This window comes from Anomalospiza imberbis, chromosome 6, assembly GCF_031753505.1.
Source record: "Anomalospiza imberbis isolate Cuckoo-Finch-1a 21T00152 chromosome 6, ASM3175350v1, whole genome shotgun sequence".
Classification (NCBI taxonomy): Eukaryota; Metazoa; Chordata; class Aves; order Passeriformes; family Viduidae; genus Anomalospiza; species Anomalospiza imberbis.
The window spans coordinates 45,863,805-45,876,621 of record NC_089686.1 but is presented as its reverse complement, the minus strand read 5'-3'; the positions used below and the strand labels follow the sequence as shown (position 1 = coordinate 45,876,621).

The 12,817-nt window shown below is 45.4% G+C and overlaps 2 protein-coding genes across 2 annotated transcripts in view; both read left to right on the top strand.

The window, feature by feature from the left end:
• Positions 1-1,790, top strand: part of MUC6 (mucin 6, oligomeric mucus/gel-forming) — a 38,867-nt gene extending 37,077 nt beyond the window's left edge. The window contains exons 39-40 of the mRNA XM_068194953.1: positions 257-703; positions 1,222-1,790. Of these exons, the coding sequence (XP_068051054.1) occupies positions 257-703; positions 1,222-1,790 (1,016 nt within the window). The remainder of the gene's footprint in view (positions 1-256; positions 704-1,221) is intronic.
• A 991-nt stretch (positions 1,791-2,781) lies between these two features.
• LOC137475962 (mucin-6-like) lies at positions 2,782-12,642 on the top strand. The gene is made up of 5 exons (XM_068193865.1): positions 2,782-3,557; positions 4,070-4,513; positions 5,260-5,838; positions 7,035-7,137; positions 8,888-12,642. The coding sequence occupies exons 1-5, from the start codon at positions 2,885-2,887 to the stop codon at positions 9,063-9,065; spliced, it is 1,977 nt and encodes a 658-aa protein (XP_068049966.1). The 5' UTR covers positions 2,782-2,884; the 3' UTR covers positions 9,066-12,642.
• Positions 12,643-12,817: the final 175 nt, after the last annotated feature.

The window sequence follows — 12,817 nt, the reverse complement described above, 5'->3', positions numbered from 1 at the left end:
CAGGATCCTCTTCCAGGAACAGGTAGTAGGATGTTGCCTGTTGGAAGGTACTGTATCCATTTCCTCCCTTTTCAAGACAAAAACCAGACAGCTTGTAGACAGGACCCACAGTCTCAGTGCTCCCTTTTTCCCAGGGAATATTCAGTACAGCACAGCCCTGCTAGTCTTGTTTATATCCTAAATCTGAGCCATCTGACCACCTCCACTTCCAACTTTTGCTCCCTTCATCCTCAAAAGCTCTGTGCTTTACTTCCAGCAGCCTTCACCCATGAACAGTCAACTGTGCCACACATCTGGCCACCTGTAACCACCAAGAAGACCTCAGCTGCCACCTCCATCAGCAGCACCTCCAGGACCTCTGTCTCCACAGGGGCCAGCCCACCAAGCAGCACAGAAGTGCCTCTGGAAACAGCCTCTCCACCTCCCAGCTCTCCACCTGTCCCCAGCAGCCCGCTCAGCACCCGGCTGCCATCCACTGCCACCACATCCACAGCCTCCTCCACAGCAGCTCCTAGCACCAGCCCCAGGCCCACACCTACAACCCTGAGGCCCAAGACTTCTTCCCCAACAACCAGTGCTGCAAAGGAGTCTCCTGTAACAGAGTCCTCTGCACCCACCACAGCCAAAACCAGCACGCTGCCATCATCTGCTTCTTCTCCTTCCTCAACTGTGTCCTCAACATGGCTCAGCTCCTCACAGCCTGGTAAGGCTCCCTCCTACCCATCCTGGTGCTTTCCCCTTCTCTCACTTTTCCACTCATCCTTTCCAACCACATACGTTGCTTGTAAAATTGTTTTAGTTTTTGTTCCCCATTCCCCCTTTGCTTCTGATTTGGAACACTAGTATGGTCTTACTTGGTTACGGCTCTGGGGCACTTGTCTCTCCCATGGAGCCTTGCTTCCTTAAAGGAGATTGACTTTATGCTCTGCCTAGTTACTGAATGGAGACATGCATATCCAGACAGGGTACTCTTCCAAGAACGGGTTCTGAGATCTTGCCTGTTGGAAGCTACTATTTGCTTTCCTTCCCTTTTTAGGAAGTAAGCCAGACAATGGCTTGTGGAGAAGATTTATAATCCCAGTATTCCTTTTTTCCCCAGAAATACTCACTGCATCATGGGCATTCCATTTTAAATTCTATTCACAATCGGAGTTCTCTGACCACCTTCATTTCCTACTCTTCTTGTATTCATCCTCAAATGACTTGTTTTCCTCTTGGCAGCCTTCACCTCCAAACAGTCAACTGTGCCACACATCTGGCCACCTGTGACCACCAAGAAGACCACAGCTGCCACCTCCATCAGCAGCACCTCCAGGACCTCTGTCTCCACAGGGGCCAGCCCACCAAGCAGCACAGAAGTGCCTCTGGAAACAGCCTCTCCACATCCCAGCTCTCCACCTGTCCCCAGCAGCCCGCTTAGCACCCGGCTGCCATCCACTGCCACCACATCCACAGCCTCCTCCACAGCAGCTCCTAGCACCAGCCCCAGGCCCACACCTACAACCCTGAGGCCCAAGACTTCTTCCCCAACAACCAGTGCTGCAAAGGAGTCTCCTGTAACAGAGTCCTCTGCACCCACCACAGCCAAAACCAGCACGCTGCCATCATCTGCCTCTTCTCCTTCCTCAACTGTGTCCTCAACATGGCTCAGCTCCTCACAGCCTGGTAAGGCTCACTCTTATGTGTCTGGCTGCTTCTGCCTGCTCTGCCTCTTCTCTTTTTCATTTCCACCACTGCAGACCACTTGCATATTTTCTTTAAATTTGCTCTCCATTCTCACTTCTTTTTGAATCAGCAGTGTAATGTGGTTGTCATTTGGTATCATCCTGGGGGTCCAGTCGTCCCACACTGGCCACAATGTCAATTCTGAAGTCAGCAAACTTTAATGTGCTCGTTTTCCGTGGGAGGCCTGCACACCCACACAGGATCTGCTTCCAGAAAGAGCAAGAGGCATCTTGGATAGCAGCATGTCGTTTTCCTCCCCTTTATGGGAAAAAAAGAGGGCAGGTATAGGGCAGAGCCCTGAGTCCCTCCTCTCTCTTTCTAATAAATACTCAGTACAGCATGGTGAAGTTATTAATGTTTGTGCTCCCAGTCCGGGCCTGCAGCGACCACATTTGCTTTCTCCTTATGCCCTCGTCCGCAACTGACCTGTGCTTCCCTCCTGGCAGCCTTCACCTCCAAACAGTCAACTGTGCCACACATCTGGCCACCTGTGACCACCAAGAAGACCACAGCTGCCACCTCCATCAGCAGCACCTCCAGGACCTCTGTCTCCACAGGAGCCAGCCCACCAAGCAGCACAGAAGTGCCTCTGGAAACAGCCTCTCCACCTCCCAGCTCTCCACCTGTCCCCAGCAGCCCACTCAGCACCCGGCTGCCATCCACTGCCACCACATCCACAGCCTCCTCCACAGCAGCTCCTAGCACCAGCCCCAGGCCCACACCTACAACCCTGAGGCCCAAGACTTCTTCCCCCACAACCAGTGCTGCAAAGGAGTCTCCTGTAACAGAGTCCTCTGCACCCACCACAGCCAAAACCAGCACGCTGCCATCACCTGCTTCTTTTCCCTCCTCATCTGTCTCATCAACATGGCTCAGCTCCTCACAGCCTGGTAGGCTCCTGCCTGAACTCCATTTTTGATTCTTTCTGTCCTACCACACATGTTCTTTTCAGAGTTTTTTTAGTTTTTGCTCAACATTTCCCCTTCTTTCAGCCTTGGGGCTGTGGTATGACCTTAGTTAGGAAGGACTCTGGGATGCTGGTCTCTCCCATGGAGGCTGACTTGCCAGCCTCAGAGGGGACGGTCCTTAAGTTTTCCCTATTCCCTGAAAGGACACATGCATCTCCAGACAGGGTTCTCTTCCAGGAACAGGTAGTAGGATGTTGCCTGTTGGAAGGTACTGTATCCATTTCCTCCCTTTTCAAGACAAAAACCAGACAGCTTGTAGACAGGACCCACAGTCTCAGTGCTCCCTTTTTCCCAGGGAATATTCAGTACAGCACAGCCCTGCTAGTCTTGTTTATATCCTAAATCTGAGCCGTCTGACCACCTCCACTTCCAAATTTTGCTCCCTTCATCCTCAAAAGCTCTGTGCTTTACTTCCAGCAGCCTTCACCCCCGAACAGTCAACTGTGCCACACATCTGGCCACCTGTAACCACCAAGAAGACCTCAGCTGCCACCTCCATCAGCAGCACCTCCAGGACCTCTGTCTCCACAGGAGCCAGCCCACCAAGCAGCACAGAAGTGCCTCTGGAAACAGCCTCTCCACCTCCCAGCTCTCCACCTGTCCCCAGCAGCCCGCTCAGCACCCGGCTGCCATCCACTGCCACCACATCCACAGCCTCCTCCACAGCAGCTCCTAGCACCAGCCCCAGGCCCACACCTACAACCCTGAGGCCCAAGACTTCTTCCCCAACAACCAGTGCTGCAAAGGAGTCTCCTGTAACAGAGTCCTCTGCACCCACCACAGCCAAAACCAGCACGCTGCCATCACCTGCTTCTTCTCCCTCCTCATCTGTGTCCTCAACATGGCTCAGCTCCTCACAGCCTGGTAAGGCTCCTCCCTACCCATCCTGGTGCTTTGTGCTGCTCTTCCTTTTCTCTTCTTCATTTCTACCAGAGCAGGTTGCTTGCACAGTTGTTTCATTTTTTGCTCTCAATTCCCATTTCTTTTTGCACCACCACGGTGGTATGACCATTCTTCATTATTGCCTGGCAAAAAGGTCACTCCCATGCAGCCTGGCCTGCCAGTCTTGGAGGGGCAGTCCTTATGCACTTCTCTTCCTTCAAGACATGGACATTCAGAAAGGACCTTGTTCCAGGAAGAGGAAGAGAGATCTTGCCCCTAGGAGGACACCCTGTCCATTTCATCCTGTTCAAGGGGGATGTAAGCAGCAGCTTGTGGAAAGGACATAGTCCTAGTCCTCCCTCAAACTTGGGAATACTCACTGCTGTACAGGAATTCTGATTTTTCTTATGCTTGCAGTCTGGATCTTCAAACATCCTTCTTTGCTTTCCCCTTCTGTCCTCATCCACAACTGACCTGTGCTTCCCTCCGGACAGCCTTCACCCATGAACAGTTAACTGTGCCACACATCTGGCCACCTGTAACCACCAAGAAGACCACAGCTGCCACCTCCATCAGCAGCACCTCCAGGACCTCTGTCTCCACAGGAGCCAGCCCACCAAGCAGCACAGAAGTGCCTCTGGAAACAGCCTCTCCACATCCCAGCTCTCCACCTGTCCCCAGCAGCCCGCTCAGCACCCGGCTGCCATCCACTGCCACCACATCCACAGCCTCCTCCACAGCAGCTCCTAGCACCAGCCCCAGGCCCACACCTACAACCCTGAGGCCCAAGACTTCTTCCCCCACAACCAGTGCTGCAAAGGAGTCTCCTGTAACAGAGTCCTCTGCACCCACCACAGCCAAAACCAGCACGCTGCCATCATCTGCTTCTTCTCCCTCCTCATCTGTGTCCTCAACATGGCTCAGCTCCTCACAGCCTGGTAAGGCTCTTTCCTAGCCATCTCTCTCTTGCCTGCTCTTTCCAGCTCTCCTTTTTACAGACACTCCACCCATCCTCCCTACCTCCTTTGTTCTTTCAAAAACCACACCTCAGTGCTGCATTTGTGTGGCTGCTTACCACTTCATTACTTTGCAATTGACCAGCTTTGTTTCCCAGTGTATTCCTGGGCCTGTGCACTGGTTCTCATTGGGACAGATATAATTATTGTTACCAGCAGGTTTCCTAGTGTTGTGTTTTAGATGTGAGTCCCAGCTGGTGTTGATGGCACACAAGTGCTTTGGTGGTTGCTCAGGAGTGCCAGCTCTGCCCCTGGGCCTCCTCTCTTTGTCCTTCTTCCAGCCAGGGAGAGGCCATGGGGTGGTCACAAGTCCATAGGGACACAGCCAGCATAGCTGGCCCAGAGCCAGTGTCCAAGGAGACACTGCATACCACAGAATATCATGCTGAGCTGTACTGTGGGAGAGTAGGGCAGTTACTACCAAGCAGCAATAGCTTGGAGACTGGTGGGATATTGGCGAGTGGTGCAATGTGGTCAGTGACTGCCTTTGCATCTCATAGGTGGATCCTTATCTAGCTTTTAATTTCTTCCCTTCTGAAAACTGTCTCTGGACACGTGTGCTTGTTCCTGCTTTGGCTTTTCTGATTCTCTCCCCATGTCTGAATAAGGGGAGAGAAGAAGTGTCCAGGTGGGCATCCTCAATTTTATCTGTGCCTTCCTCCTGGCAGCCTTCCCCCATGAACAGTCAACTGTGCCACACATTGCGCCACCTGTGACCACACATCAGACCACAGCCACCACCTCCATCAGCAGCACCTCCAAGACCTCTGTCTCCACAGAAGTGCCTCTAGAAACCTCTCCAAATCCCAGCTCTCCGCCTGTTCCCAGCAGCCCGCTCAGCACCTGGGTGCCATCCACTGCCACGTCCCCATTCTCTTCTGCTTCGGCCTCAACTGTCAGCACCATGTCTGTGCCTACATCCCTGACTACTTCCACGTTTAGGTCTGCTGGGAGCACTACACATTCTTACTTTGAAAATACCACATTGACTCCACATGGCAGAACATCTTCATTAGCTGTCCCTACCAGTATCTCTGCCCAGTCTAGGCCAGCGTTGATCCCAACTGTTTTGTCTACAACTATTACCTTTGCTCCCCATGTTATCACGATGGCTTCTACACAGTCAGTTGAACAGAGTTCCCTGCAAACAACAACATTGACCACTGCCCGCACAACATCATCTCCTCCTCTCACCTCTGGACTTTCAACATCCCTGTCCTCTGTTGTGCCATCAACAGTGCCACACGGTAATGTATCTCCATATAATTTCCTTTATCATGGATTTGCTTTTAATGCCTTTTTTTTTAATGAGTGTATGAATTTTCTTTACATATCCTTTGGCTATGATCCTGTTTGTATCCATTGGCTCCATCTTTTCTTTCTGCAGTTATTTTTCTAAAGTTATTGTCTGACATCTTGGATTTCATACAGGTTCCCTGCTATTCAATATTTTAAACATTAAGAAGTGTGAGTTAAAGAGTCTGACAGGATGCACTTCAGGAGAGCCACAGAACCTTTATTCTGTCATCTTAAAAAGCAGAGTAAGAAACCTCTTACTGGAACAGGCTATCCCCTCATTAACCTGCAGCCTTCCTATTAGCTCTCACATGCTTTGCACACTTGGGCATATAGATACAGCATCTTAGTCTACTGCCCAGTTAGTAGTTGTCCTATTTTCCAATTAAAAAATCCCAAAGCAATACTACAGCATTAACTGAGCCTCCCCTGCAATAATGTTCAATAATCTATAACCTTTCTCTCAGCAGGGGACCTGACTGTGCTTAAAAGATCATTGTGCAGGACCAGGTGTGAGTGGTGTATGAATTGCCTTCATAGTTTTCAACATCTTTGTCTCCTTAATATAAACTTCAAACACTATCTTTGAACTCCTTGGAAAACTTGTGTTTTCAGTCAGCTTTCTGCTTCATTAAGTGCTTAGTGTGGTGCTTCAAGGCAGGAGAAAATATAATACTGACACATAGAATTGTTACCTAACGTAGCATTACACAAACTCCCTAGCAAGGCAAGTTGTGAACTTCTGGCTACCTATAAATATATCTCTACCAGAATGAGCCAACTGGTCATTCTCTTTACATCTTTGTGTTCTCAGCAGAGGATTAGTTTTTCCATGCTGGACTGAATGCATACTATATTCTTAACAGGATTTTTTTGCTCATTTTTAATTCCAACAAGTTCTCTTTTATTAAAAAATAACTTTATTCTTTTCTTTTGTTGTCCTCCAGGGTAAGCCTCGCTTGAAACTTTAGTGCCCAGTTTAAAACCTTCTCTTGCTATGTAACTCACTTGTGACTTGTTAATTATCTCATGCAATAAGAATGGTTTTCCAGGAAACCAAATATGGAGGCTTTGGGCATCTAACAAATGTCACTCAAGAAGACCAAGATGAATTATACCAGATTCTTTTTCTTTTTACATTTGACAGAGAATTGTAGAGAAGTCAAATATGAAGAAGAAATAACTTACAAAGGCTGTTCCACAAATGTCACTTTGAGCCGATGTGAAGGATCATGTCCCTCTTCAACAAAGTAAGGATAACTGAGGCTGTACAGTACTAAAGTTGTTTTCCTTATTTGGTCATCTGTAAGTAGGGAAATTTATGAACAACTGTGCCTTTATAATTCAGGGAGGAAAATGTGGTTAGCATCCACCCAGCAATGTACAATGTTGCTGTATAAACCCGTTAATAGCAACAATAAGGTCATTAATTACGCAGGGATTTACCTCTAATCAAGGAAGGTCATCTCACTTCCTTAAGTTTTTGTTGTTTTGTCTTTAAGAAAAGCCAGACATCAGTGCTCCAGGTTTGGAGGGCTATCTTGTTATTTTGATGGTTGGGGTTGTGGTTTTGTTTGTTTATTTTTTAAAGACAGAAAAAGTGGTTTAGACTATAAATACCTATTTCAAATAGCTAAGACAGTAAAATAAGAAATTTCATCTAAGGTAACTAATGCCACTTCAGTTGTCTCATAACATGCTTCTAATAGTGTAACTCAGGTATATTTTATAATTACAAGGGTACTATCTGAGCCTGTGCAGTTCTGCTGCCCATTAGGAGAATCTGACAGGAAATCAAGGCTTCAATACAAGTAAACAGTGCAGCAGTATTGGAGTTCAGTTATTGGGGGGAAAAAACAAAAAGTTACATTCCCAACAATCCAAGCCAATACAGTGTTCAAGAATGGAAAACAATGAAGGGTTCTGCTTTTGCAGGAACTAATTTAAATTAATCCTTATGCTAAAAGTTGTCCCCTTCAAAGCACATTCAAGTGCCCTCCATCATTTTGAAAACTGAGCAACTGACCTTGTATCCTGAGAGTTGACAAAAGGGCTGTGAAACCTCGAGGAAGACTTTTAGAGTTAAGGTTTGTCTCAATTGCTAAGAAAGTTGTGGTTAAAACCCAGTTTTAACTGAAACCAAGAAAACTTTTCTGTGCTTCAAAAGAGGTTTTTTCCAAAAAATATTTTTTCCTTACCTCTCTTTTCCCCATACCTGAGTTCTGGCCTGTTACCGATACAGCTTCCCACTCACAAAGAGAAAGGCAGAACCAAGGCCAGCAGGAGGCTGAACACAGTCAGGAATCAACAGCCTAAGAACTGCAGTACTATAAGGACAGACTCAAATCCTTACCTGCCTATTCAAGCTCTCACTTCACCTGCCTGTGTTGTGAATTCAGAAATTATGTGTAAGTCTTCTACCTTGTTAGCTGACCTCACACCCAGAACTGGCATCATACAGCCACCACCTCAGAAACTGTGCAGAGGAGAAAGGGGTTTTCCTTCCTCTGCGAACTGCAAAAGGAACACACACAATTCAGCATCTACGAAAGAGACCTTTTGTAACCTCTAAGTAGTCCAGTGTGCAGCTTTAACAAATTTAATCCCTAGGTACTTTACAAATATTCAGAAGGCCAAAAAGATACCAGGGGAATCAAATTATCTTAGTTTTCCAGTGAAGTCTGAGGTCTAACAGATGATGAGATCATAGAATCACAGACTATCCTGAGCTGGAAAGGACCCACAAGGATCAAGTCTGTCCTGTTCTAAAATGTAAGGCAGCAGCTAAGTACACCAGTTTCTGCCTCAAGAGAACTTAAAATGGAGTCATTTCTCACATTATTTGTAGTCCTGCAGTTGACAGATCCATTCAACTGAGGGCTGTGCTCTTTCCTCTAAACCTCTCACCACAGGAAATAAGGAAGTTCATATACTTTGAAAGGCTGTGAGCCTAAAATGCTGTAAACACATGCCAACTGATTATCCCTCCCTTCCACACAGGCTGGATGTTGAGAAGATGATGGTCACCACAGCATGTGGCTGCTGTAGGCCACTTGAACTTCTTAAGAAGCAATTCCAACTACCATGCCAAGACCCAGATAACCCTGGAAGAAGGCTCACCACAGAAATAATTGCATTTAGTGGCTGTGTGTGTAACATTGACAGTTGCACACACTAACCAGACCTGGTGGCTGCAGATACCATCTTTTGTAATTAAACTCTGATCACAAGTTAATCCTTCCACAGCTCATTGCTGGCTTCTCTTGTACTAATTACACAGGACAGGCTTGCTGTCAGGCTGCCTGAGCAGCTGCCTGGACTACCAGTGGAATTACCAGATAAATTACTCCTGATCAGAAACAGGGTGGAGTGCAGAGGAGGAAACAAAGAACAGGCACAGAAATAAAGAACAGGCTCAGGGTGGGGATCAGGAGGGAAGTCAAGAAACTGTTTGGCCTTGCTCAGGGTGATTTATTCAACCAGAGGTTAAAACCTGGCCCATGCACTGGGCAGTAACAGAAATTCAATGTTCAAATAAAGCAGAAGGAACTGAATTTGCTAACTTCTTTCTCCTTATCTGACCAATTATTTTAACTGAAAAATAGTCTTATTAGATTCGCTACAGTCAACTTGGCCCTGTGGAAGAGCCCACTGCCTGAGTGGGAGAAGGGAAGTGACCTGTTCCCTGCCTTTGAAGGTGGACACAGCACATGTGCTCATCAGTCACAGATGACAGGGTTGGAAAGCAATGTGCTACACGACCCAAAGGTGAATGGTGAGGTTTCCACAAGCACCCCCTACTGTGGTGGGACATTTCTAGAAATGCAACTGACACACACATGGAAGCAGCTTTGGGATAAAGCAGGAAGCTGAAGGCATTTCTCTACAAGAAATCAAAGCCCACAGGCAGCTAACAGGATACAAGTGGTTCACTCACAAGTGATTTCTACTTGCTGCAACTCTAGACAATCTTTGTTTGCAAGTCATTTAAGAAAGAGCTGTATGATTACAGAAAAGCTCAGTGCACCCTTTTTCCCTTTTAGCAAGTGTAGATTACTCTTCTTCTATAGTGCCATCAACTGTGCATGCCATCAACAGGTGTGTGCTGCTTAGCCTCAATTAAAACCCCACTATTAGAGCAGTTTACTGCAGCAAGCACTGCTCAGGTACTTACTGTTGTTAAACACTCTAGGGAGAAAGATTTTACATCTGGGGCATCTGTTTTAAAATAAAACAGAGTATTTATAACTTGTAACCAAACAAGAACAAAATCAAACTCACTCACTGGGGGAGCAGAAATCTGTAGACCAGGTAAGAGTTCAGTGAACAAACCCACCAGTACTTCTCATAAAACTATCAGAGCAACTGAGAATACTTTTTACACCTTCATGCCCCCAGACAAAAAAAGGACAGTTTCATCACTGTTCTAATCATTTATTTAATCTTAATATGTTCTTCTGATGAATATAGTCTAATATATAGTCTTCTATATGAAAATTCTCCACTTAATTTGACAGAACTTTGTTTTATACAAATAAGACAATCACCATAAATGTTACATACTGGAGTGTAGGTCAAGAATGAACATATGCTACCTGTTTTGCTATTCAGTTATTTTCACATGTCAATGCCTGAAAATACTGCACTTAAAAACAATAACACTGTTTACTGCAGAAATTACTTTGTCTGCTTGACAGGATACATCACTGGTAAGTTAACCATCATTCACAAAAAAAAATAAAATCAAGTATTTGTCTTTAATTTGTTCACTTTTCTGCTCATGGCTTCATTGAGCTGACATTTAATACAACGAGTGAACAGTCATAAGCTTAACACAGTCACCACTGAAAAGACACTTTCCCTTACCCCCCCCCTCCTTCCCACATTTTAATGCACATTTTAGCACAGCTTGAACCAAAGCAAAGTGAAATAAAGTAGTGCAGTGTCTCAAGGTGTCCTTTAATGAGGGCACAGAACATTTTTCAGGGGGACAGATATACAACAGGATTTGGAAAATACAAAAGAGAACCTCCTCCTCTGTCTTTGCTAAGACTCCCTTTAGTTCAGCAGATCAGATTTTAACAGAGCAGCCAAGAGCATGGTTAACATAACAGGACTAATAATGAGACAGAACATCGTGAAGCCATAACAAAAGGTATTCCATCAGTATTTGTCAACTGCCCAACCTGACCACAGGAACCACTCACCAAGATTTTCAATGACAATATTTATGATTAAAGAGTCTTAAGTAAGAAGAATTTGAAAAGCCTTAAAGGGGCCAATTGTTCAACAGAACTTCTGCAGAAAGACCAGGCCTTTAGCCTAGTTTTCAGCCTTAATATCCATAGTTACTAGCCATTTCTGGAAAAACAAAACACATCCCCCAAAATCCACACATCACAGCCAAAACTTTGTTCCTCATTTTTCACTTTTACTCAAGTATGATCAGCCAAACCGAGTGATAATCTCCCAGTTCCATCATTTAAGCTCAGAGCACTGAAGACAAAAAGCAAGGCACACTCAATCATAGAGAATCCTGTCCCCTGCTGAGCATGGGCAGCATGAAAGCAGCCTCATTTAAATGTGTTTTCAGTATCACCACCATGACTCAACACCTTCATTCCTGGGCACGTTTGTCTGTATGTGTTGTGACACAGCAGTCCCAGGCTTCCTTTCAATGACCATGAGGAAATCTCGACCTGAGGTTCCCTTCTCCTGTCAGCAGGAGTTGATTTTGTTCACCATGATCTGTAGCTCTTGCTGACACCAGCCCAGGGTTTCTAACTGGGCCACCTCACTTGCTTTGGTTTAGCAGCTTCTGTTGCATCTCAAGGTTTGAGGAGCATGAGCCAAAGTTTCTGTCCACTGACTTCTGCAGAGAGGCTGCAAAGAGTTTGATGTGAAACAAGGTCCAAAGACTTCAGCTGTAAAAACTTCTAGAAAAGCTGAACATTTTTGAGTCTTATACTTTCAGTTTCAATAGAAGTTTTCTACACCATGTTGGACATTTTTACCACTGACAGGAAGGAAATTGCTTAGGTACTAGTTATCCAACCTCTTGAGTCTGAACATTAATGTACACTGGGGAAAAGATATTGATTAAAATTACATTTTCACCTAAGAGTGCATGCCTTACAGCCCTTCAAGGGCCCATTTCTTCCCACTTCTTTTATGCAATACTAGTTTCTGCAGTTAATTGTATCACATCATTAGGACTATTACTTGTCAAGTCTGATGGCAAACAGAAAAAGCATTACACAGAATATTTAACTTCACTGAAAAACAATGAACAAGTATATACTCATTCACCTCCTACCAGAGAAGTTCACCTCATTAACGAAGATAAGCAGGAGGATTAAGAATAGCTTTTGTGTTGAATGCAAAGATCAGAAAACATTAGGATGTAAAATATTACAAGATTAATACTTTTAAGACTCTGGTCCTGTGGCATTTTTCAAATAAAAAGATTGGCGACACAACATAAATGTTCACTTTAATCAGATTCAAACACATCTTCAAATCTGCCCTTCCATCCAGTAGACAACTTGTGGCAATGTTCAACTTTACAAAGTTTTGATCCTACATTAGCATGGGAATTAACCTTCCTGAGCAGCAGTACGTTGGTTTCTTTCAGCTCAGAGCAGAGGAAGTAGCTCTTAAAGGTACTGAATCAGAAGGTTTTTGAGCTATTTTCAGCTGAAATCCTTGATTGCCACAACTAAAACCATTTCCCTTCAACAAGTTTGAAAGCCTGACCTCTGCAAAAAAAGGAGCAAAAGACAGCCCTCCCACCCTTTATGTAACACACTAAAAGCCATTTTTAATGGAAAAAGTCACTTCCCTGTACTGTACATTTTATAGTCTTAATTTCAAACAAGGGTCAAGTCCTATTAAGGCAGGGAGCTGGTATTGGTTAACATTGCAGTACTC